The 26985-nt window shown below is 44.9% G+C and overlaps 1 protein-coding gene and 1 non-coding gene across 2 annotated transcripts; one reads left to right on the plus strand and one right to left on the minus strand.

The window, feature by feature from the left end:
* The first annotated feature begins 1408 nt into the window (after positions 1–1408).
* LOC110311189 lies at positions 1409–21014 on the plus strand. The gene is made up of 2 exons (XM_021184433.1): positions 1409–1627; positions 20416–21014. Exons 1-2 carry the CDS (start codon positions 1542–1544, stop codon positions 20762–20764), a joined length of 435 nt encoding a protein of 144 aa, XP_021040092.1. The 5' UTR covers positions 1409–1541; the 3' UTR covers positions 20765–21014.
* A 4133-nt stretch (positions 21015–25147) lies between these two features.
* LOC115029620 lies at positions 25148–25291 on the minus strand. Its single transcript, XR_003835187.1, has one exon. It is a non-coding gene; the product is annotated as a small nucleolar RNA SNORA48 (small nucleolar RNA).
* Between the last annotated feature and the right edge of the window lie 1694 nt (positions 25292–26985).

Genomic DNA, 26985 nt, shown 5'->3' on the forward strand with positions numbered 1-26985 from the left:
ATATCTTTAAAGATGTTAGTCTTTCAGTTATAGATCACAAGAGTTGATGAACCTTCCACAGTGGACTTACAGGCTCAACTTCTCAACCAGTAGGGCAGTCACATGATCCAAGGGCAATGGGGCAGCTAGCAATGAATTAAGTGGACAACATAAAAACAATTTAAATACAGTCCACCTCCCAAACCCATCTCCTATAACCAGATTTCCAAGATGCTCATCACTACTTAAAAACTACAGAACATTTAATGGATATTGCAAAAGGAAACTAGGGTTAAAAAAAAAGTCTATCTGGGTGCGGTGGCACACAACTTTGTTCCCAGCACTTGGGAGGCAGAGGCAGGTGGATCTCTGAGTTTGAGGCCAGCCTGATCTACAGAGCAAGTTCCAAGACAGCCAGGGCTACACAGAGAAACCCTGTCTTCAAAATAACAAAAACAAAAACAAACAAACAAACAAACAAACAAACACCTGACTTCTGCAAATTTTACAAAGGATGCAACCTGTGAAGACTGCTAGGGCATCTGCCTGTGCCCTGAAGACACCTGTGGACATGGGAGGTCCTGAACCTTGAGCGCGACCTTCCTCACTGCCTAGATCTCCCCCGGGTAACTACCTCCAACCAGGTGTGTCCTTGGTTTCCTTCTAAGTCAGCTTGCTTTGCAGAACACTTTCTGTCTTTGTTGTTTTGTTTTGTTTTGTTTTGTTTGCCCTGAGGTGACAACACCTGGGCTCCAGGTCTAATTCCCTGGACTATTCCTGGATTTCCTAGCTCATAGCTTTGCCAATAACTCTTTTGGAATGATCCTATTTGAATGTATCCCGGCTTCACCACCACCTGCTCTCCGCGCCCCGCCCCCATTCCTCTTTGGACCCTGACAGATTTCATCTTCCTCTACCCCCCAAAACACCCGACTTTCTCGCTTGCTGCACCCCAAGTTACAAGTTCATGCCCTGTCCCAAACTATGGCTTATCCCTTCTTCCTGCCATACATGTCCTAAGCAAACCCTACTTGACATTCCAGACTCATCCCAAACTATAGCTTATCCCCTCTTCCTGCCATACATGTCCTAAGCAAACCCTACCTAGCTTTCCAGACTCGGACCATCATATCCTCCTCCCAGGCAGCCATTACTGCTAAGCGCATCCATTAGGGAGAGCCGCTGTCAAAAGGAGGGAGGTTCCTTCCCTCCCCTGGGCCAGTGAGCTGGGATTCCCTACATCTGTGAGTATGGGAATGATTAGGCTGGCTGTGTGCCCTGCACAGATCATTTCCAGCCCCGGCGCCAGAGGGATTCTGCAGGAATGCGAAGCTGGGCATCAGTGTGTCCTTCTTGCAAGCCTGCTTTAAAGGACAAGCCATGTCAGATCTGGGGTGGGGGCGGGGCCAGGAGCAGATGGCCAGGAGACTGCAGGAACCCCAGGGGAGCAGAATCCGGGTTTCCTTCTCTCATGCTTCGGAAAGGGCTTCTTTGGGGGAAGTAGTGGGAGCAGCTTCAGCTGTGTAGCCAAGCAAACGGAGCCTCGCCTGGCAAAGAGGCAGATGGGGTTTCCAGGCTTCTCTTCACCAGGGCAAAGTGGTTTGCAAGACCTGGCAAACTGCTCAGAGGGAGGTGGCTGTGGAGCCAGGTAAGTTGTGAGAGTGAACAAGTATTTTTTTTGTCAGAAGTTCCTTGTCACCAAGGATGCTGGAAATCTGCTTAGTATTTGTGGGCTTTGAGGAGAATACCACGGAGCATCGGACCCAGCTTTCTGCTCCAGCGTTCCATGTCTGTGTGCCAAAGTGCGGGGACTTTCAGACCACGGATGAACCAGATGTTTGAGGAATCTTTTACTGGCTGCTTTAAAATTAGGCCACATTTTTTTTTTATCTCCTTTGTCAAAGTAGAAAGATAGTGCTATGGTTTGAGTGTGATTCCCAACCCCCAGTGCCCCCAAAGTTCATGGATTCAATTCTTGACTCCTCCACGTGGCGACATTGGCGGTGGGTAGTAGTGGATAGTAGAATTTGGGGCATGGAGCTTTCTCCCGATGACTTTTCGCCCTTGCAGGTCAGGAACAAACAGTACACGAGCTACAGAGAGGCTGCCTCTCGTGTTTTGCCTCTTTTGCCACCAGCCAGCTTGTCCTTCTGCTTCTCACTACGGGAAGCAGCAGGCTGCCCCTGCCAGAAGCCCAACACATACCAACCACTGTGCTCCTGGATTTGGCAACCTCCGGGACTGTGAACCAGGATAAACAAACACCTTTTCTGTATAAACTACCTGGTTCCAGGTATTCTGTCTAGGACAGTATGCTTATCTAAAGGTAAGGATAGGATGGGGTTACCTCTGGGGTCTTCACACTGGAGAATGTGGGGCTGGGGGTGATGGTGACCATCATGGTCAGTGGAATGTATATTATGTAGACACATTATGAATGCACAATATATGCAAGTATATATATGTGCATGCACAGTATACATGTGTGAATACGATGTATATATATGCATGAATATATATATGTATTCACATATATGCATATATATATTCATCTATGTATGTATATCTGTACATACACACACACACACACACACACACCATAGGCAAATGGTTTATACTTACCAGACATTAATGGAAAGATCACTCAGTGCTGACCATGGTCAGATCTGTGACCTAACAGACTAACAGACTCCAAAGCTAACATTGTTCTGACCTTTAAGCAAGCCACTTTTCTATGCGGAGGCTCCATGTTCTTACCTATAAAATGCAACCAGCAGACTAGATGATCTGCACTGCCACCTTTAGTTGTAAAAATTCTATCATTCTAGCAAAACCAATCGCAGGCTATTGGAAGAGTGAACAGTTTTAGCCCTTCCATCAGGTAAGTTTCTGCTCCTTAGAGCAGCTCCACAGTGAAACCAAGAGGTCCTATCCTTGACCCCCCCTCCCCCATCGTGGTTCTGCCTCTCTGGGTCTACTTGAACTTGGATGAGTTGGAGTGCCTCTCTGAGCCTTCAGGTAAACAGAGGATTTTACACTTAATCAGACCCTTAGGCTTACATGCTCAGACAAAGTTCCTTGACCTGATTTGTAGTACAAATCCCGAGGCATCCTAGGTCCCAGCCCCAGCTGAGGAAGTGGGCACTTAGAGCCTTCTCCCTGAGACTCTCTGTGCCAGGTAAACATTTGTCACCGTATTCCCTGACTCAGAATGAACCTTTCAATATAATCTCCCAGACTTAAACAGCAAGGACACATGGAAAATGAGCCTCCCAAGGCTTCCTACCTTTTGACTGTTGGCTTTTAAAGCTGAATCTTGGGCCCTAACCTTGTTCTTCCCCCTGGATAACAAGATTGACAGGGTAGTCACTGGCCCAGCAGGAGGAGAGGATCCATCTCTTTTTGGCAGTTTGCCTTGACCCTGAACTAGAAGCAGCTTTCTGTTGAGTCTGATTTCCAGAGTGCACACATTCCACCTTTGTGCTAATTTACTGGTAACAGAAGGTGATGCACCATGACATCCTTAAACCCAGGAGCTGGGGAGAGAGGTGTGTTCACAAGCAAGCAGGTAGAACAGGGAAGGCCTTGGGGGCCTTTTCTCAGAGCACTGGCTATGGAACAGGCAAACCCAAATGTGACTCTGAGTTGATTTATTTTTAGCTGTGTAACCCTGGACACATTACTAACCTCCCTGAACTCACATGTCCTCCTTGATGAATACTTAGTGCCAGTACGTTCATGTGGTATAGATGTACTCTCCATGGGATAATGGTCTCAGGGCAGGGCCTGGCTTTATGCCAACTATTTCCTTTAATGTTCACAACACACTAGAAGTCTGGTAACATTATGGAGCCTTTGTAACAAGCCTGCACTCAACAGTTACACACACACACTCCTTTCTCTTGCCTTCTCTGATTTTGGTACAGGCCATCTCTACTGTGCTGCTGCTCTGGCCATGGACTGCCTGGACCACCCTCCACCATCTCTACACACCCAAGTCAGCCTCTTTTTCTTAGCCCTACCTCACTGGCCTGGCTCACTGGGATGCACCATTATCCCATGGAATCGTCTAAGTCTCCTTAGAAGTGAAGCCGGGTGTGGTAGAGCACGCCTTTAATTCCAGCACTTGGGAGGCAGAGGCAGGCGAATTTGAGTTCGAGGCCTGCCTGGTCTACAGAGTGAGTTCCAGGACAGCCAGTGCTACACAGTGCTGTCTCCAAAAACCAAAGAAGTGAGCGGTGCTTGTGCTACACCTGCCCCCAGGCAGCTGGCACCTCTGCCCCCTACCCCATCTGTTACAAAGAAACAAAACAATTGTCCTCCCTCCGCCAGGACTGACCTTTTTGAGAATGATAAATAGTATCTAAGTATCTCATCTTGGAACCCTGAGCAGGGTACCCTGCTTTGAGCCGAATCTCAGCAGCTATTGTTGTGGGAGTAAATGCAGAGACCTGGACGTACTTACCGTGGACAATGAGAAATAGACTCATTCTTCAGAGAAGCAAGGAAATAGGAAAAGACAATTCCCCCTCTCAGCATACCTATTTGTAACAGGGACATTGCAAGCTCTGCTTCATCCAGGCAGAAAGTGAAGGTGGAGGGAGCTAAGGATTGATGTTCTGGGCACAGCAGCATGCTGGGCAGTCCCCAGTGCTTAGCACATGTCATGTCCTCACAGTGACTCTCCTGCAGTGCTATAGCCCTTCGTTTGTAGATGAGGAAATGGAGACCCGGAGAAATGATGTTAGAACCTACATTTCCAAAGCTCATCTCAAGGTGGGCTGTGATCTCTGCACTGCACCTGAGATGGGAGTGTCAGGGGGGCCCTTTATTTCTATAATTCATCATTTTGTGCCTCCAGCACCCCAAATCCTCTTGAGGAACAGAAACAAACAAAAATTGATTGAGTCATTTACACCACAGGTGGCAGGACCCAGCCCCTTGTGCGGGGACAGTTTTCTTCCCAATAGCACTCCCCTTTCCATAGACCCCCCCACAGTTTGCCCGCAGGCCTGAGTGCTCAGTGGCCTTCTGTGTTCCCCCAATAGGTCTCTCAAGGGCCTCTGAGTCAGCGAGGCAGCAGCAAGGGAAGAATGGTCCTGCTTCAGGCCCATCCACAGCTAAGTATACAGCAAGGTAGATATGAGATGGGCTCACTCACAGCACATCTACAGGGCAGCCTCCTCCTGGGATTCCTCACGCAGGAAGACATACAACTGCACCTCTTAGCATCCCCAACCCAAACCCCAACCCCAACAGCTGAACTGACTCCTAGCCTTCCCTCTGAAGTTCAAGCCTGCTAGTGAGCCAGATTGCCATGTCTGCCCCTTGTTCTTCCTTCCAACTCTCATGGCCACCTCTCTCCAAGTCACCCGGTACCTTCCCACTGCCATAGTGGTGAAAGGGCTTCTCTTACTCTCCACAGTGTGATCAGAATCTTCCTAGCTCTCCTCCTTCCTGGGACGCTATCATCACTCCTCCTTTCTTGCAGCTATTGTGATATAATGGCTGTAAGGAGAATGTGTTCCTCATCGTACCTGCAGCACGAGGCACCAAATGCAAGCACATTCAACCCGAATGCTTTGCTTTCAACCACCACTTTAAAACCCCAACAGAAGAACTACACTGGACTAAATCTGGGATTTGAACACAGGTCTAACCCAACCTCAAACAGCCAAGTTCTTCCACTTAACTAGTTCTCTCTTTCTCTGTCCAAAAAGAGCTCCTTGTTCCTCCAAGACTGTGCTGGGTTATGCATTCCACAACAGCCAGGACAGGGTCTCCAGCTCCACCTGACCCTGGCTGTTCCAGGCTCTCTCCCCACAGGGATCTCCAGTGTAGACTCAGACACAAGGTTTTCAGAGTGGCAATGCAAAACATCTCTCTTTGAAAGCACTTGCGTGTAGGCTTCCCTGCTTTGGCTCGCTTAAGGCAGACTTGAGTGGCCTTTTAATAGGTTTGTTTTGTGGTTGGTTTATTCTCTGATGGGGTGAGTGGATTTCATTTAGCTGTGTAAAGAAGGAGAGGCAGTTTATAAGCCAAGTGGAGTGGCTGGTGTCAGATGGGCTGAAGGATGCTGAACGTTTTCACAGGTCTCTCCACCCCCTTGAGCACCTGACGGGGGGCGGCTTTGCTGTCTGGTGGCTTTTATTTTGATTTTCCTTCAACCTCTCAGGATCTGTTTAATTCACCTGGAAAGCTGCATAATCTTGACAAAGCTCAAGACAAATTAATGAGTTGATTCTCTCTTGCTGCTGCTACTTTCTATTAGCCAGATGGAAGACCCAGCAGTGTACTGTGCACTCAAAGACTGGATGTACCTGTGATAGCTATTCTTGGTCGTCGGCTCAACTACATCTGGAATTAATTAAAACCCAAACATCTGCATACTCTTGTGAGGAATTTCTTTTCTTTATTAAATCATTTGAAGTGCAAAGACACATTTTTAATCGGGATCTTTTGAGGGGAGAAGATTGACCCTTAACCTGGGTCCTACCTTCTGCTGACAGCCCGTATAAAGGGAATGAAGAAGGAAACTTGCTTGCACTCTCGCTGGAGGACCATTCCTTCACTGGCATTGGAGCCTATGCCTTTGAGATCCTGGTGTATGCTGAAGAACAGCGGAGACATCCACACTCGTGGGCTGAACAACTACTGGATTCTTGGACCTCCCAGAGACAGCCATTGTTAGACTAGCTGGACCATAGCCTGTAGTCATTCTAATAAATCCCATTATATAGAAATTCATTCCCTAAGTCCTGTCCCTCTAGAGAACCCTAATACAGTACCTTTACCAATGAATAAAGTAGAGAGTTAGATTGGTGGTGATGGTGCATACCTTTAGTCCCAGCACTCGGAAGACAGAGGCAGATGGATCTCTAAGATCTCTGGTCTATTGAGTGAGTTCCGGGACAGCCAGTTTCTACACAGAAACCCTATTTTAAAAACAAAACCAAAAAAACCAAAATTAATCGTTTTTTAAAAGTAGAGAGTTGAGGGTGTTTCCCTGGTCATTCTGATGAGTCTGAACTATAGTTGCTAAAATGTGTCAGGTCATAATTTTTCTTGTCTTTCCCTTTTTTTATTTTAAAGACAAGATTGGGTTTAAACTGGACTAGATTGTAATTTTCAAACAGAAGCAAAAGTATTGTGCCTCCTTAAGTGACATTCATTCTGAATGTGGCTTAGAGTGGCTTGGAAAAACCCACTCTAAGAATTTAAGTCAGCAGGAATGTATTGAGTTCCTAATGCATGGGGAGATCAGATTGCAAGAGAAAGCGAGGTAAGAAATGTACCTCAGGAGGTTCATGGCTGGCAGGAGATAGGGGAAGCATGAAGTTTCTACTCTGCCCAGGAAAGTGCTCCTGACTTAGCCACACCCCTTTCCTGGTACCCAGCAGCTTGGTTTCTAGGAAGATGGGCTCTGAGAACTATCTCTCTGTCCTTTCCTTCTGCTCCCCTGGAGTCCTAGGTCTAAACTCTCCAACACATCTATTTACATGTTTGAGTCTTTACACACTAGGTTACCATATTTAGCAAATAAAAAGGTACAGTTAGGCCTAGTGGCATAGGCCCACAGTCCTAGCACTCAAGAGACTGAGGCAGAGTTCAAGGCTAGCTTGGGCTATGCGGCAAGACCCTGTCTCAAAACAAGCAGAAGGGTATACACCTACATAAAAAAGGTACCCATTTCTTTTTTTTTTTTTTTTTTTCCTGAGACAGGGTTTCTCTATATAGCCCTGGATGTCCTGGAACTCACTTTGTAGACCAGACTGGCCTCGAACTCAGAAATCCGCCTGCCTCTGCCTCCCGAGTGCTGGGATTAAAGGTGTGCGTCACCACGCCTGGCTAGGTACCCATTCCTATCTGATTTCGTGTTTGCTCCATTTTACCCAGCAACCCTGACTGACTTGGGTCATCTCCTTATTAGAAGATGGGATACTCACTCATACCTCCACTCCAGTCTCTTTCACAGCCTCTCTTCCCTCTGTGGTCTTTAAATTCTGGGTGGCATCCCGAGAATTACAAGCCGCTGTTCTTTTCTCTCCCCCATCATCCTCTCTATGACAAGTTCAACATCAGCACTCTCTCGGTCAATGTGGTACATTGTAATACATAATAATGTATCAACATCTGGTCCAGAGAGCATACCCTCCCAGACTCCCTGCAGATATATCCACCTCGTGAACACATGGGCAGCTCCAAGATGTGCCAGAGAGCCCCCAAATTCAAAATATTGCTCAGTTCTCTACCCTGTTCTCCCAGTCTCTGAATTAATGTTATTTTGAGCCACTTTCTGTATCATAAACCCAGCACTAGTGTCTTAGTTAGGGCTTCCATTGCTGTGAAGAGACACCATGACTACGGCAACTCTTATACAGTCAGCATTTAATTGGGGCTACTTACAGGTTCAGAGGTTCAGTTCATTATCATCATGACAGGAAGCTTGGCAACTTCTAGGCAGATATGGTGCTGGAGGAGCTGAGAGGTCTACATCTTCCTCCTAAAGCAGACAAAAGACTGACTTCCAGGCAGGTAGGAGGGTCTCAAAGCCCACCCTCATGGAGACATACTTCCTTCAGCAAGGCCACACCTCCTAGTAGTGCCACATCCCATGGGCCAAGCATATTTAAACACAGGAGTCTATGGGGGCCAAGCCCATTCAAACTGCTATAACCACCTTTGTCACCCAGCTTTTATCTCCCATATCTGCTGTTCTGCTTCCCGGTTCATCTGTCCTCTAAAGAACTGTCGGCCGTCCCTCCTCTCGCCCCGCCACTGCGATTACAATGCTCCCTTCTCTCTATGTCCTTCTTCAGTCCTCTTCCACACTGTCCTTTGAAGGCTGTGGCCCCTTCTCCTGCTTCTTTAGATCCTCATCAACCAGTGAGAAACTTGACCTGTGGGACTTGTAAACGGCCAGCTCTGCAAACTGACTGTGACACAAGATAGCCCTGGCCATGCTGACACAGGACACCCCTGGCCATGCTGACACAGGACACCCCTAGACATACGGAAAAGGCACTCTCTTCCCCGGCTGTGGTTCAGAGTCTGCTTAAACGGGTCAGGGCTCTTCCTGCCATCCAGCCCTGCCTTTGCCTGAAACTATGGAAAAACACTCACCTTCACACTTTCTGTTCTTGAAGAAGCCTTTTTATATCCTCCATGAAGAGGGTACCAAGCAGGGAAGAAGGGTGGGGTTCTCTGTATCTCTTCCCTTAACCGTTAGCGAGAACCTTCTAGAATCTCTGTTAGAAAGCATGAGAGTGAACTCGGTGGTAGAGCATTTGCCTAATACAATGATGAGGACCCAATTGCGGACAACATCATGTGATATTAAAAAGGGGGAGAAAAGTCTCCCAGAATAATTATCTGTGTGCAAGACTTGAATGTAATATAGTTTCTTGTAAATTATGCCAGACTCAAAACATCCTAAACACTGGGACCATATTTTAAACAGTATGTAGAACTTTATAAATATCTTAGTGGGTCAGTGAGATGGCTCAGTGGATAAAAGCCCTTGCAGTCTGACAACCCAATTTTGATCCCTAGGACCTACTACATGCAAGATACAGGCCTATTCCTATCAGTTGTCCTCTGACCTCCACCTGAGCACTGTGGCATGTGCCATCCCCCCCCAACCCCCCCCCTCACTTGAAATAAAATTTAAAACATATTAAATGTTTTAATTTAATATATTAAATTATTAAAGAAAATATATTTAATATATTAAATGTATTTGTTTTGTGGTTTAAGACAGAGTTTCTCTGTATAGCCTTGGCTATCCTGGAACTCACTCTATAGACTAGGCTGGCCTCAAACTCAGAGAGAGATCCACTTCCCACTAGCTCTCAAGTGCTGGGATTAAAGGTGTGCAGCATCACTGCCTGGCTAAAATGTATTAAGCTTTTTACATCTGTAGGACTATGGAATCCAACACAGGAAATATCTACATACCAATCATCTAGCTGACCTATACTGGCTGATTTTGTATCAACTTGACACAAACTGGAGTCATCAGAGAGGGAGGAGCCTCGCTTGAGGCAATGCTTCCATATGATCCAGTCATTTTCTCAGTTATGATCAATGGGGGTGGGCCCAGCCCATTGTGGGTGGCGCCATCCCTGGGCTGGTGGTCCTGGGTTCTACAAGAAAGCAGGCTGAGGAAGCCATGGAAAGCAAGCCAGTAAGCAGCGACCCTCCATGGCCTCTGCATCAGCCTCTAGATTCCTACTCTGCTTGAGTTTCTGTCCTGACTCTTTTTTTGGTGATGAATAAATAGTGATGTAGAACAGTGAGCCGAATAATGCCTCTCCCCAACTTGCTCTTGGTCATAGTGTTTTGTTGCAGCTATAGAAACACCATAAGACATGACCAAAATCAAGATTTTGTTGTATTTGCTTTCAATCTTTTCCCTTCCTACTATCAACTGCTAGAAGCATTATCTGAAGCAAGAAGAAACCAAAGCATCCCCGTGTGAGATCTTAAGACCTGCTGGGCAGGAGGAGATCAGAGAGAAGGAGAAACGGGACAAATGGAATCTGTCAGTATGCTCTCGTTACAGGATTTGAAGTGGCAGAATCTCTTTTTCTTTAAATGCCATTTTCCCAGAGACCGCTGACCTACCAAGCTGTATACCCTGGTAACAAACTGGAAGCATAATGGTGGGGGGATCTTATTTTCTTGTGGTAATTGAAAAAGATGGCAAGAGTGTAAAAACATCAGACTGCTTCAATCTGCTTCAGTACTGTTTAAAAACTCTCTGCTCCAACCCAACAGCCTGTGTGCTGACTGCCTTCAGATGGTACCACGGCAAGCATGGTTTCTCTTGCTGGAGAGATGGCTCAGCGGTTAAGAGCACTGAGTGTTCTTCGGGAGGTCCTGAGTTCAATTCCCAGCAACCACATGGTGGCTCACAACCATCTGTAATGGGATCAGATACCCTCCTCTGGTCTGTCTGAAGACAGTGACAGTGCACTCATATACATAAAAAAAAACAAAACAGAGAGAGAGAGAGAGAGAGAGATTGACAGCTGAGAACTTTTTTCTCCATGGTAGAAAGAATATTTGAAGAAGGGAGATTATTTGCTGGTGGATTTGAGTTTGAAGCTTGAACTTTAAGGGGATTTTATGGATTGTCATGTCCCAGGGGATGAGCAGCTGACCTAGGTCACATGCCAATCCACTCAGAGCTGAACAATCACTGAAGAAGCTATGAGGCACACAAATGCATAATGGTTAAAAATAATAAACAAACGAAGCTTCTGTGTTTTCCTGCCTGGGAACAAGGGCCTGTTCTTCTGGTCTTTATACTGAAATAGTGAGACTCTGGGGGCGGGGGAGGGGGGGCCTAGCAGTTGGTAAATGATCTAAGCAAAGCATTGCACCATTGCATGGAATTGGAGAAGCCCAACTTCACTTGGGACTGTCTCAGAATGAAGGACTGGGGACAAGCAAGTGGCCTGGGCCTCCTGCCACAGAAAGTGACCAAAGAAACGAAATGTCTTTCATGAGAGAGTGGCTTATTTAAAATGTTTCCTCATACATGGAAAAGCAAAAGTCTGCTTTGTCTCCTAAAAGTTACATCCTTATCCCACCAGAGATGACAGTCATTAAAGCAGCCTTTAAAAGGCTTGCAGAACTTCCCGTTTGAAAGTAGAATGCCTTGCTTCGTTTCATGTGGCATAATTCACAAAGTACAATGCCCGATTTTAGTTCTTTGGTTTAGATGGTCCCACAACTCGTTTTAGTGCCTCTTGCTTGCTGGGTGGGAGTGGAAATGTGGGTGGGGGTGGGAGCTGAACCTTGTTGCAGCTTGCTGATCTTAATATCCAAATGGTAGGGTAGTTTCAGCACCCTGCACAAGCCAGGCCTGAAACACCTTTTTTTTTTTTTTTTTTTTGGCTTTTCGAGACAGGGTTTCTCTGTGTAGTCGTGGCTGTCCTGGAACTCACTCTGTAGCCCAGGCTGGCCTCGAACTCAGAAATCCGCCTGCCTCTGCCTCCCGAGTGCTGGGATTAAAGGCGTGCGCCACCACGCCCGGCCCTGAAACACCTTTTGAGAAAGGAGTAGAAATGCATAGTTCCCTAAAGAAACTTTCCAGAGCTCTTTTTAAAAATCATGTATTTATTTTATGTATATGAGTACGCAGTTGCTGTCTTCAGACACACCAGAGGAGGCCATTGTATCCTGTTACAGATGGTTGTGAGCCACCATGGGGTTGCTGGGAATTGAACTCAGGACCTCTGGAAGAACAGTCAGTGTTCTTAACCGCTGAGCCATCTCTCCAGCCCCCTTTCTGGAGCATCTTACCAGGATGCCACAGGGCACATGGAAGAACTGGTAGTGTTTGTGTTTGATGGGCAGAGAGCTGAGGAACCTGCCAGGTTCCATTCCAGCAAATGTCCTTTAAGAGGTGATGTTTTCTGAGCCTCTCTCTACTAGATACCATGAAGAATAAGAGGAAAATCATTGGATTTTCATATTGTCATTTGCTCATTTAGTCAGTCAGCCAACCCCCCCAAATTAATCTTCAAATCCTTATTATTGGTGAGCTATACTATGTTAGATACTAATAGATGTGATTATAAAGAATAAAAAAAAAAAGAGGTGTGCTGGTTGTCAACTTGACAAGCTTAGGCACACCTGGAAAGAGAACATCTCAGTTGAGAAATTGCTTCCATCAGATTGGCCTGTGACATGTCTGCGGAGACATTTCTTGATGCCAATTGATGTAGGAAAATGTCTTAGTTAGGGTTATATTACTGTGTAGAGATACCAGCAGCCAGGCCATTCTTACAAAGGCAAACATTTAATTAGGGCTATCTTACAGTGTCAGAGGTTTAGTCCATTATCATGGGAGGAAGCATGGCAGCATGAAGCTAGACATGGTGCTGGAGGAGCCGAGAGTTCTACATCTTGTTCCAAAGGCAGCAAGGAGGAGACACATTCCACACTGGGTGGAGCCTGAGCACTAGGAAACCTCAAAGCCCGCCTACTTAGTGACACACTTCCTACAACAGGGCCACGCCCCCTCCAATAAAGCCACACCTCCTAATAGTGCTGCTCCTTTGGCCAAGCATCCAAACACAAGCAGGCATCTATGGAGGTCATTCCTACTTAAGCTACCACAGAGGGCCCAGCCCACTGCCATTCCTAAGCAATGAGCCAGGACCTTAGCGGAAAGGTAGATGAGCAAGCCAAAGGGAACAAGCCAGTAAGCCGCACTCCTCCGTGGTCTCTGCTTCAGCTCCTGCCCTGAGTTCCTGTCCCCTCCATTATGGTGGGCTGTAAAGTCTAAGAGAAAATAAGCCTTTTCTCCCAAGTTACCTTCGGTTTATCACAGCAACAGAAAGCAAACTCGGAGAGCTGTGAATGTATTTTACAAAATACAATGTGTTCTTATCTGCGTTGCTTCAGGGAACATAAAACAGGAAGGATCCTCAAACTCAGAAAGTTTGTGATCGCACAGAGGCGTGAATAATAAGCTTTTTATCATTATAACACAGTACCCAAGGCAAATAGCTTAGGACGAAAAGAGGTTTTAGTTCACAGTTTTGAAGGTTCACAGTATATGACTGAATGGGCCCCACTCCGCCTCTAATGGGGGCCTTGCTACAAATTATAGTGAGAATGTTACGGAGAGAAAGCACCACAAAGACAACAGGAAGTCAGAGGGAAAGGGGAGGAGCTAGGCTTCTTAAAGGACACCCCCACCCCCATCCTCTCATCCCAGGAATTCCCAGGGCTGCAGAGAAAAACCTCAATCCCTTTATACAGCACACCCCCAGAGGTACAGGCGCCTCCCTCTGCCAGCCCCGCCTCTCAGGGGTTCTGTCTCTGCCCAGGATGACCCCTCTGAGAACCAGGCTCCTAACATATGGACTGCTGGGACAGAAAACACATTCAGCCAATAGCGGGGAGGTGTGGGTAAATTGCTGTGTTACCAAAGTAAAATAAACTTGAGGCAACAGGAAAAACGAAAAGAAAAGTGCCTGGCAGGGAATGAACAGCTCCCCTCTAGCCTCATGTCAGCACTTCACAATTCAGAGAGCCAAAATGTGGAGAGGCGCATCCATCTTTGACAGAAGTTTGGTTTGAACAAGATCTAGGTGCCAGACTTTGAACAGAGAGGACTGAGAGACTGTGCATTCTTCCCCTTCAAACCACTTAAAGGTGTGTTCTCTTAGTTTTCAGCTCAACATGTTCAAATACAACAGTTTAAGTACCCTTGCAGCATCTGTGCTTTGAGATTTAGGGAGCAAAAGAGAAGCCAAAATCATGGACCATAATTCATGTGAAATTAAACCTATCAAGGTTTAAGTATTGAACTTAAACAATATTTTTGTTTTGTTGTTGTTGAGACAGGCCTCTCTATGTGGCCCTGGCTGTTCTTAAACTCAATATGTTGGCTAGACTGGCTTTGAACTCACAGAGATAACTCCAGTCTCTGCCTCCCAAGCAAGTACTGGTATCCATTGGGGAGTGGCTTGAGCTATTTTTTTATAATACTTTGCTTAGAGAACAGGCCCTCCATGACTTAAAACATAATTTATTCAGCAAATGCTTTTTAATCTCAATTCTTTATTCTGATAAATGTTCTAATATGACACAGAAAATGGCCTTCCTTGGTATAAAATGTAAGTTATTTTTTTCCTGTAGTGATTCACCATCTTGTGGTGTCTCACATTTCTCATTCTGGATGCCAGTTGCCCTTAGACAGGACTATAGATAAGAAAGATGTGGGTGTTTGAGAGGAATGTGTACTGACATCAAAGATTCTCTGACAACAAGCACAAAGTCCCCACTAATAGAAATGTGCGTGTGTATACGTGCGTGTTGTTCTCTCTTCTAAAAAGAGAATTTTAAAAATATCAATTTATTACAGATCCAGGATAGTCTGGAATTTGCATTTCTCACTCTGCTTATAATTTACAGCGTTCATATTGTGCTCATAATTTTCATGCCCTGGTTTTCTGTGTCTAAGAAGCTGCAGCCCTGTCTTAGAAAGTCTTCCACGTTCTTAAAGCCAAAGAATTAGGGAATTTGCCAAGTTATGAACTCAAAGCAGCCTTCACTTCCTAGCTTGAAACAAAAAGTTTGCTTAAGAATACACATAATTAGCTGAAATCTCAGTTCAATTAAATAAGACATATAAATTACTCACATGCATTTTCAATATATTCTCGGACTTCTAAAGGTCCATAATAAATGCTTACCACCTGGAACCAGAAGCCTTGAAAAATGAATTTTGTTTCAGGGGGTCAGAACAATTCTGAGGGTCTCCTGCACCCCTCTTTGTTGAGGCAGAAACGAAGAGAAACAAGGTAAGTCGGATGACAAATATAGACAAGGTTCTTCGGACTGAATGAGTGTGTACACGCTTTCCTGTTTCCATCTGGATCCTTTTCAGTGTGATTGCTTATTTTTAGGTTGGCATTTTCAACGGAGGATGAAGTGGCTTCAGGAAATGATGTGAAAGGTTAAGATGATGGACGAGAGCTGTCAGGAAGGCAAACAGCCCCCTATGTTCAGTGTATCCATAGCCTCCATTTTATGTACAATGTATCCATAGCCTACATTTTATGTTTAATGTATCCATAGCCTCTGTTTTATGTTCAATGTATCCATAGTCTCCATTTTATGTTCAATGAATCTCTTAGGGGGAAAATACCCCCAGATATCGGTGCATCTGCTCAGTCAGCACTCGGGAGGCAGAGGCAGGTGGATTTCTGAGTTCGAGGCCAGCCTGGTCTACAGAGTGAGTTCCAGGATCAGCCAGGACTACACAGAGAAANAGGACTACACAGAGAAACCCTGTCTCGAAAAACCAAAAAAAAAAAAAAAAAAAATCTTTGAATCCTGTAAACTCAAGTAGCCAAGCCTTAGTGTAAAGGGTTGTAGGAGAAAATGTGGAACATGAAGACACACACACAGAGAGAAGGGGAAGTCATTGAAAAATGAAGTAGGATCAGCTTGAATCAGGTTTATACTGTTTCAAAGCCAAGAAGTCACATGGAGGAGAGGTATGAGCAAGAACAATGGATAAGCTGGTATGCTGCTTCTTGGTGAAGTTGGCCATGCTACCAATACTAACTCCTCCCACACTCTTCAAAGTATCCTGGAAGGAGAAAGTTTTGATATTTGCATACATAGTCACTGTTCTAACATTTTGAGAAGCCCTAGATATTTTAGAAAACTCCATATTGTCTTAACTCCTTTTTGTAGTATTGAATGAAATAATTCTTACTGTGCCTTTATGAATTAGTTTTTGTTTCCAGAATTCTTTTGTGATGATTAAGAAAATGTCTAAGTCTATTTACAACCTCCCCAAACCTTCCCCAGTCCCTTTTTAAATTTTTATTTATTTGTTTAATGTGGATGTGTTCAGTTCCCAGCACCCACGTGGTGGCTCACAAAGGTGAGCATACATACACCCAGGCTCGCACACACAGTAAATTACTTTTAAAAACATTCTTAAAAGACAATAAATTAAAGGTTTGTATGAAGTGGTCAAATATATATGTTAAAGTTATTTTCTTTGTCTAGTGTTAACATGTCTGACAGAGTCACTCATGGACCCCCCAGGAATGATAAGTAAAGAAGTGACCTAAAGCCAATAGAAGGCAATTCAATTTCTGCCTAAAACTCACACTTAGGGAGATGTCAGGGGAGGGACCATAAGTGTACTTCAGGGTTGTGGTTCCTGATTCATGCTTCAGTGGATAGCCCTGCACCCATGTGCGCATGGATAGCAGTAACCGGTCCTTTCATGTGATGATGCAGCCATCATTCATGGTGACGTCATTTGCTTTTCAAAAGATGGTTAAGTCAAGGCCAAATGTTGAAAAGATTCTATGATTTGTAACATGTTACAGAATTATTTATGGTTTCAAAACAAAATCTGTGCCAGAAACAGATGATAACAACAGACTTGGAGATTTTGCATTTTTCAGTGGGTTCTGCTAACTTGAGGGTCTTGAACATGTGTCTTCAAGGTGGAAACCAACTTATCAATATAAATTAAGATTAATATAATCATATCTATATAATATTAAAATATAAACCATAGCAAGCATTTCAAGCGAAACTGAAATCTGGCAATCCCATATGAAGGCAAAGAAGTTTACACATTTCAGCATGTTGGCTAAATACAGCCCTGTGAACCTTGGAAAATATATAACCGTGCTTTCTGATTTCATTTATGAATCTGAAAACAGATTTGAAGATTTCTGGGAAATATGGAGCTGGAGAGATGGTTCAGCACCGAAGAGCACTTGCTGCTCTTGCAGAGGACCTCGGTTCAGTTTCCAGCACCCACATAGTGGCTTACAACCATCTGTAACTCAAGTTCTAGGGAACCTGACACCCCCTTCCTACCTTCAAGTCACCAGACATGCATGTGGTACACAGACATATATGCAGGCAAAATACCCATACATATAGAATAAACTAAATAAATCTGAAAAATAATATAAAAATAAGATTTCTGGGAAATAATTGCTACTTTGATATGGGTTTTTTTTTTTTGCTCCATTTTCAATTGACATAAATCCTCTACCTGCCAATTTTCAAATAGACTGCCTAAAGCTCCAGTCTGACATTCAACTTACCAATAGGTGTAATCATAGCCCTTTCCAACACTTATCCAATTCTGCCTACCTCAGAACAAACGTCATTCCCGTCTCAGCCATGCTTCATTCACGCCCTTGTCTTTTGACAGCAGCCACATTTGAGAACAACTCTTTTCAGGAATGAGGCACACAAAGGGTAAAACCAGAGTCAAAGCATCCTCTGAGAACGCCTTCAGAGCTCACCAAGAACTGCAGCTACACCCATCAATGGGAGAGCCCTGTACCCATCAATGGGAGAGCCGTGCTCTCATTTCTCAGAAACAGCAGGGAATACATCACTAGTTTTACAGAGCCCTTTTTTCTTTTACTTTAAAGTATTTTAAATGTATTTATATGTTCTGAAACAAGGGTTCTCTGTGTAGCCCTGGCAGTCCTGAAACTCACTCTGGGGACCAGGCTGGCCTCGAACTCACAGAGATCTGCCTGCTTCTACCTCCTGAGTGTTAATTAACTATATATTTTAAAATACATTTTTAAAAAAATTAAGTTTTTTCACTACTCATGTCCATTTTCTTTATTAGTGATCACAAACTTTAAGATTTCGAAAGACTTCTCTAAACAGGGCAGCCCATCTTTAGGATAATACTTATCTGTGGTGGCAGACATCACAAAAATTATACATAGGTCTTATTTCTGTTCACAGCTCTAATTAAAGTTTGTTAATGTGTGACCCAAGACAGCTCTTCCTTGTCCAGTGTGGCCTGCAGAAGCCAAAAAGTTGAACTCTAAAGTCTTCCCTAGTACACGGGCTACTTCATGGAGTCTTGCAGAACCCCATTCCCAGCCTGACTCCAGACTGGAGTCATGCTCAGCCAGGCACTTTGTCCCTGGTGAAATGAGAATCTAGTCACAGCAATGGTTTCCATTCCTGCCCACCCCCTCCTTAAGGTCCTATACACTGATCTGTCAGAAGCTAAGCATGGTCTTCAAAACTGATACAAGGAAGAACACACTGTTCAAAGCTGGCAAAGATCCTCGCCTTTTCCTTACCCTTCTTCATACTCCCTTCATGCGTGCTACCCAAAGCCTCCTGTGTTCCTGCAGTAAACCAGGCCCTATGGTCGGTGCTGGAATTATAAAGACAGGAGTCTGCTCCCATACTCATATTCTAATGGCTTAGGTCTTGAAAATATGAGACCAGTGGAGTACCACATATCCATAAACTTGTTCAATATTTTTGGTTTCCTGATTATATTTAACATTGGGAGTCATGAGTTCATTGGTTCTTTGTCTCTTATACCAGATACTTAAAGCATTTAGGGAAAAAATGTCACTTAAAAAACTGTAAATTAGTCAGGCAGAGACGGTGCATGCCTTTAGTCCCAACACTCCGGAAGCAGAGGCATGTTTGATCTCTTGAATTTGAGACCAACCTGGTCTACAGAGTGAGTTCCAGGACAGCCAGGGTTACCCTGTCTCAAAAAAACTAAAACAAACAAATAAAAAGCTGTAAATTAAGTTGGTATAGTGACACACACATTAGATCCCAGCACTCAAGAGGCAAGCAGATAGATCTGTGGGAGTTGGAAGCTACCCTGATCTACATAGTGAGTCTGAGGCCAGCTAGAGCTATATAGTGAGACCCTGCCTCAAAAAAACAAACAATGAAAAACAAACCAAAAAAAAAAAAAAAAAAAAAAGCTGTAAATTAGGCCAGATGGCCCGGTGGGTCCTGTGGCCAAGCCTGACAACCTGAGTTCATCCCCAGGATCCACATAGTGAAAGCAAGGAACCAAATTGTCACACACACACACACACACAAGATTAGAAAAGTGACTTTTAAAAGAACCTCAAGTTAGCCAGCCCCATCTCAAGTCTCCAGTACAGTTTTTTATTCCCCTTATGTTTGCTTACTAACTTACAATCATTTTCATTTTAAGTGGTTGGAGACATAGGCCAGGGGTAGGTTGCTCGCCATAATAATAATTTTTAAATTAAAAAAATATCCTCACAAGAAGTTTTAAAAAACAATGTAGAGTTCCTCAAACCCACCTCCCCCCATAAGTGACACCTAATATGACTGCAATAAAATATCAACCCCAGGAAGCTAAGATTGGGAAAATGCTATTAAGTAAAATCTAGACCTTATTCAGTTTTTAATAGTATCTACATGCACTGACACACCCTGGCTCCACATGTAGATCATATAACCATTGCAAAAATCAGCATATGGAAAGGCTGTATCAAAAAATAAACTCCAGCATTAGAGTCACACCTCCCTAACACGTCCCTGCCCCCTGACAGTCACCAGTCTGCTCTCCACAACTCCCATTTGAGGATGTTAGGTAAGTGGAATCACACAGCGTGTGACCTTTCTTCGTCCCCACAGAGCCCCTGTGACCCTTCCCAGGTGCCTGGCTCTGGCAATCTCCCTTCCTTTCACCGCTCAGTGGTCGGCCATTGTGTGGAGAATCAGAGCTTCTTTAATCTGTCACCCTCTGAAGGGCAGTTGAGTTGCTTCTAAGTTTTCTTACTAAATTGAATAAAGCTACGTTTGAACACTCATGTGCAGTTTTTGTTTTCAATTCTCTGAGATAAATGTTCAAGAGGAAAATGCCCAAGAGTAAGTTCAAGGTTAACTTAATTATATATGTGTATGTATGTGTCTCTGTGTGTGTCTCTGTGTGTATTTAATCCTGTGTGACAGCCTTTAATAACAGCTTCACTGTCCACTCCATGGGCAGAAACACATGCCTGGCACTGTAAATCAAGCCAAGAGTCCATGGTTGGGAAGCTCACAGGCCCCAGAGGTGAGCCTCCTACTGATATTCTGTCCTCTCAATTCCTGTTTCTCGACCCATAGACTTCTGCATCTCTCAGACCTCACCGGAGAAGTTTCTCTGTGTAGTGGGCAATGGCTGATGAAGACTCACAACTGGTCAAGGATAGAGAAGAAGTGTCAGTGCAGTGTGCAGCTACAAATATTCAAGGATCATTCGAGAAGAAGAGGTGGGAAGATTCCAGGAGCCAGAGAAATGACTGGACGCTTCATGAACTCACAAAACCACAGCTGTGACTGTATGCATAGAATCAAGCCAGACAGCATTCCAGCTGGTCACAGGGAGGGGCTCATGAGCCCGGCCACTGAGGGAGGCACTATTGACAGTTGGTGGCTTCTGAGGGCAGAAGAGTCAGTTTTCTTGAGGATGTGACCCTGGTTTGAGCCATCGTCCAGGGGATGGCCCCACACCAGTGAGTATGCAGACTGCATATATTGGACATATTGGATTATTGAAAAACAAATAAAACAACAAAACCAAAAAAACCAGAAGACACGAAGTTGGAAAAGCAGAGAGGATAGGGAGTTGGGGGTAAATCTGGAAGAAGTTGGGGGAAGAATCGGGGTGAATATGATCAGCGCAATCCTGTCATTCTCAAAGAATTAATAAAATATATTAAAATAAAATTTAAAAGCTATGTTGAGACACACTTGAACATAGTACCACTTGTTTGAAATATTCAGTTTAATAAGCTCTGGTCAAAGTGTGAAGCCATCAGATAACTCTTGCCCAACCAAGATTTCCTCATGGCATTGGCAAGCCATTACCTGCCCCTGCCGCTCATCTTAAGGCATCCACCACTCTGCCTGTTACTATAAGGTATTTCTGTTACTATAAGGTATTTTGCACTTTTAGAAGTCGTGGTAAATGGAATCGTATTCTCGGGGGTGAGGGGAGGCCTGACTTCTTTCATCCAGCGTGATTATTTTGATATTCACACATGTTATCTTGTGTAACAATTTCTCCTCTTCCACCAAGTTACTATTTCATTATATTGGTATAGAGACTGAGGAGATGAGATCCAAGGTAAACAGGAAACTCATGCATGCTTTCTGTGCAGCTTGCACACATAGCCTGAAGGTCATTTTACAACACTTCCAGTGAACCTGGCTTTTGTTTATGATGCATCACCTAACACCAAATACAGAGTTTTCTATTTAAAGCATAATGCAAGCATTCAGACTGTTTCAGATTTCACAGCATTTCAAACTTTGGGCTTTCAGGTTAGTCGCGCCGTATATTGTGTGACCATTCGCCCATTGGTAAATGCTTCTGGTTGTTTACAGTTTGAGACTACTGAAAATCAAGCTGCTGTGTACAGGCCTGGTGGATGTCCTCAGGACACACTGATGCGCTCATGCCACCAAGAAAAGGAGAGAAAGTAAGGGTACTGGCTTTTGCCAGAGAATGTTCCAGAGTTCTTGCTCGCACCCTGGCTTGCCAGCAAGAACTACGCTGCAACAGGATCCTTCTGCACACGTTTATTGGGAGAGCTTGATTGCAGAGGCGAAGAGACCCCAAGCCCAGAACTGGTGCTGCTTATATAGGCCTAGGAGAGGCATGTCTCACACCCGGATTGGTTATGCATGGGTTATGCTTACCACCTCATTTGCATGCCTCACATCTGATTGGTTAACTTGTCTCTCATCTGATTGGTTAATTCTCAAAACCTCATCTTGGCAAAAAAAAAACTTTACTGCCTATGTATGCGTGGTGGCCAGCGGTAGCCAGCGTCACCCTGCAACGGCGGCACATGTGGCTTCCCACACAGAATGAGAAGACTCTGCTGGAGCAGACATGCCTGCCTTTCCTTTGTATTGGACTCCATATTCACACAGCTCTTTCACCTTCACTATTGTCTCTGACTTAACCCAGGAATCGTCCTGGCAACTGAGGCAGATGCTATTCTCACCATTTCACAGATGGGAAGACTGATGCTCAGCCATAGCTATGTGAGTTGTCCAGTCACACAAGCTCAGATTTTAAATTGTTCTTACAGACCTAATACCTTAACCATCCAGGAATCAGGAATGGGGAGTTTCAGATTACCCACCTCAAGAAATGTTGCTTTATTTCAGAGAGTCTCATGCCTGGCTGCAAACTTGCTATGGAGCTTCAGATAATCTTGAACTTCTGACCCTTTCCCCCCTCCCTCTGGAGTGCTGAAATTACAAGTATGTCCACCATGCTGGGTTAATGCCGTGGTGGGGCGGGTCTAACCCAGTGCTTCCTGCATGCTAGGCAAGCAATCTCGTGACTGCTCTGCCTCACCAACCCTAAAAATTTTAATGTGTACACAAACTCAATTATTTTCAAGAATCATCCAACCCTCTTATTTAAATTGTTTGGGGAAAACTAAAGGAAATCAGTTACTACCACTAATTTGTCAGATTCTCCCAGAATATAAAGATATTATGTTTTGAATTAGGAGGATTTAATAGTCTTTTTTTCTTACAAACATGTGGGAAGCCACATGTGCCGTTGCAGGGTGGCACTGGCTTACGATGGCCACCACGCATACATAGGCAGTAAAGTTTTTTTTGCCAAGATGAGGTTTTGAGAATTAACCAAAATTAACCAATCAGATGAGAGACAAGTTAACCAATTAGATGAGAGAGAAGTTAACCAATCAGATGTAGGCATGCAAATGAGGTGGTAAGCATAACCCAAGCACAACCAATCCGGGTGTGAGACACGCCTCTCCTAGGCCTATATAAGCAGCACCAGTTCTGAGCTTGGGGTCTCTTTGCCTCTGCAATCAAGCTCTCCCAATAAACGTGTGCAGAAGGATCCTGTTGCAGCGTCGAGCCAGGGCGCGTGCAAGACAAACACATTAGCATGTATAAGCAGGAAGTTCCTCGTGTGATATGATGATCCTGGGACATCTTCTCACTGTAAGAAACAAAGGGAACTTTTCAACAAATTTTATGGTATGTGTGTGTGTGTGTGTCAGAGAGAGAGAGAGAGAGAGAGAGAGAGTTGCACATGTGCCATATCACCTATGTGAAGGTCAGGGGACAACTTCAGGTACCAGCCCATCTTCTACTTTGAAGACAGAGCCTCTCTTGTTCATTGTGTGTGTACCCAGCCAGCTGGCCCGTGAGCTTCCTAGGATTCTCCCATGTCTGCCTCCCATCTGACAATATGGCACAGTGGACTCGCAGAGGCAAGCTCCACTGCATCTGGCTTTTACATGGGTTCTAGGACACGGGTCCTTACGTGTGTGCAGCAGCCACTCAGCCATTTCTCAGTGCCTCAACTAATATTTTAAAGATATGTTTTATTATTGTATGTATTTGAGTGCTTTTCCTGAGGGTTTATGTGTGTATCTAGTACCCGAGGAGGCCGGAAGAATACCTGGTTCCCCTGGAATTGGAGTTATAGACATTTGTGAGCTATCATGTGGGTGCGCAGGATTGAACCCAGGTCCACTGGAAGAACAACCAGTGCTCTAACTACTGAGCAATCTTTCTAGCACCTCAACTAATTTTTTTCCTTTTCTTTTTCTTTTTTTTTTTAACTTTTTATTGGTTCTTTCTGAGTTTCACATCATGCACCCCACTCCCACTCATTTCTTCATCCCCTCATATCTGTCCTTCACCCTTGTAATCTACCCCTACCATAAAAACCAAAAACAACAAAAACAAAGCATAGAAAATATTTCATCGTGGAAACCGTAGTCTATCCCTCTGTCCACACACCTTCACTTGCAGATGTTCATTGCAATGAGTCATTGGTCTGGTTTAAGATCTTCAGCTTCAGCCGGGCAGTGGTGGCGCATGCCTTTAATCCCAGCACTTGAGAGGCAGAGACAGGCGGATTTCTGAGTTCGAGGCCCGCCTGGTCTACAGAGTGAGTTCCAGGGCTACAACAGAGAAACCCTGCCTCGAAAAACAACAACAAACAAAAAAGAACTTCGTTTCTCAGCACATCCTCAGCTGTGCTCCTGCTCCCAGGGGTCCTGGTGAAGGATTCACTCTCCTGAGTGCTGCAGCAGAACTCATGACCCTGGGGACAGCTTACCTGACTGCCTGAGGTGGCACGCGCGTGGCACATCTCGGGAAGGAGTGTGGCATTACCTCTGCACCTGTGCCACCCCATGGAAGATGAGTGGCAAGGTCAGCTCTCCCACATTCATGCCCTCAGGGCTGGCTCGCCCCCACCCCCACCACGTGCTGCCTGGGTGAGGACAGGGCATGCTCTCCAGAGTGCTGCTGCTGGTGAGAGATGGGGCCAGCTCTGCAAAGTGACACAGTGGGGGAGGAGTGGAGCCAGTTATACACAGGTCCTGGACATTCTTGTGGTCCCCAAGGGACATCCCCGTGTTCTCTAGTGGTAATATGAGCCGACCCCGGCCATTGCGTAGCCAGGGACTCAGACTTGGCCCTCAGCAGCAGCTTGGGCTGGGACCTCACCATGGCCCCAGGTGGCAGGGCTGACCACTCACAGCAGGCTACTCCTCTCTACCCTTGAGTCTCTAATTCCATTTCCATAAATCTCAAGCTGCTCCACTTCTCCTCCTCTTCCATCTGACCACCACATACTTGCACATTGCGGTGGCTCCTGCGGCAGGCTGGACACGTGGATTGCAGGCCCCAGGGTGGCATCCTCCATCCACATTATGCTTTATGGTGTGACAAGCAGGTGTCTATTGTGACATAGAAAGGAAAGCAGGTCTGTGGGTGACATGGCCCTCTGCAGGTCTCTGACTTCCTCCTCCCACACTGTGCTGCCTGGATTTGATTTGATTTGATTTGAGGTGTCCTAGACATAAGACAGCTTTGCCCACCAAGCCAGGCATCAAGCTAGGATGAACAAAGGACTGCCATCAGCTCTGCCCCTGACTGATATAAAAACAACACCACCAACAGGGTGTCTCTTTGCCCATTGCCGGGGGGGGGTGGGTAAATTAATTTTTAAGTGAAATAGTAGAATAAAAAAAAATTTTCCAGCCGGGCGTGGTGGCGCACGCCTTTAATCCCAGCACTCGGGAGGCAGAGGCAGGCGGATTTCTGAGTTCGAGGCCAGCCTGGTCTACAAAGTGAGTGCCAGGACAGCCAGGGCTATACAGAGAAACCCTGTCTCGAAAAAAACAAAAAACAAACAAACAAAAAAAAATTTCCTAAAAAAGTGAAGAGTAAATAAAAACATTTTTTTTAATAAATAATAATAAAAAAAAAAACCAAGAGACATCATCATGGCCAGGATTTCACTAAGCTGAGGGAAAGTGAACCAGATAGAGAATTAAGTTCGTAGGCAGAATACAGAGTTCTAAAAATGAAAGGAAAAAACCCTTAAATATAGAAGACATTTTCAAATTTTAATTTATTTAAATTAAAGTTGACTGTTTAGCGCAAAAGTAATCGTGGCATATTATGGATCTTACAATATATGCAAAAGTAAAATGTATGACATTTGTGCAAAGGATCAGAGAGGGGACAGGAGACATCCTGGTGAAGTGATTATGCTGTCGTTGATGTGTTACAGTGTCGTGAGAAGACGGCAATAAGTAAAGAACACACCTGGCAAGCCCTAAGACAACCACTAAATTACAAATGCGGAATCATAGCCGGCCAGGAGATGGTGAGGAGAGAATGAACGAGAAGTACCCTCAGTCATTTCAAAAGAGGCCAGGGAAAGAAAGGGTAAGGAAAGAACAAATAAGAGAAACAAACAGACAAAAGTCAATAAAGTGGTAAATTCATGTGGAGCTATTGTAACAATTATGTTAAATGTGTTAAGATCCCGATTAAAAAGTAAAATTGTCGACTGGGCGTGGTGGCGCACGCCTTTAATCCCAGCACTCGGGAGGCAGAGGTAGGCCGGATTTCTGAGTTCGAGGCCAGCCTGGTCTACAAAGTGAGTTCCAGGACAGCCAGAGCTATACAGAGAAACCCTGTCTCTAAAAACCAAAAAAAAAAAAAAAAAGTAAAATTGTCACAATGGATAAAAATTAACATCCAAATACTTTCCATAATCAACAACCACAACAGACATGGTTTACATACCTAGTTACAGGGGGCTGAAGTGATGGCTCAGCACTTAAGGTCGTTAGTTGCAGCTGGGCTTAGTGATGCATGCCACGAAGCCCAGCACTCAGGATGCAGAGACAGGAAGATCTCTGTGAGTTCCAGAGGCCAGCCTGGTGTACTGAGCAAATTCCAGGCCAGGCAAAGCTACATATCAAGACCCTATCTCAAAGAGGGAAAGGAAAAAAACACTTGCTGCTTTTTCAGGGGGCCCTGAGTTCAGTTCCCAGCATCCCCATTAGGCAGCTCAAAATCCCTGTTAACTCTAGCTAAAGCTCCAAAGGATCTGACACCCTCGTCTGCACTGGACACACACACACACACACACACACACACACACACACTCATGTGCACATGTACAGACACATGTTTTCTCTCTCTCTCTCACACACACACTCACACTCATGTGCACATGCACAGACACATGTTTTCTCTCTCTCTCACACACACACACTCACACTCATGTGCACATGCACACTCACACTCATGTGCACATGCACATGTTTTCTCTCTCTCTTACACACACACACTCACACTCATGTGCACATGCATGTTCTCTCTCTC

This window comes from Mus caroli, chromosome 16 (genome assembly GCF_900094665.2).
Source record: "Mus caroli chromosome 16, CAROLI_EIJ_v1.1, whole genome shotgun sequence".
NCBI lineage: Eukaryota > Metazoa > Chordata > Mammalia > Rodentia > Muridae > Mus > Mus caroli.

What these genes read in the sequence shown, in the direction of transcription:
- LOC110311189 (XM_021184433.1), top strand. Translation starts at nt 1,542, where the DNA reads ATGGGGTTTCCAGGCTTCTCTTCACCAGGGCAAAGTGGTTTGCAAGAC. An exon ending in GGAGGTGGCTGTGGAGCCAG is followed by an intron (nt 1,628 to 20,415) that starts GTAAGTTGTGAG and finishes CTCGACCCATAG; the next exon opens with ACTTCTGCATCTCTCAGACC.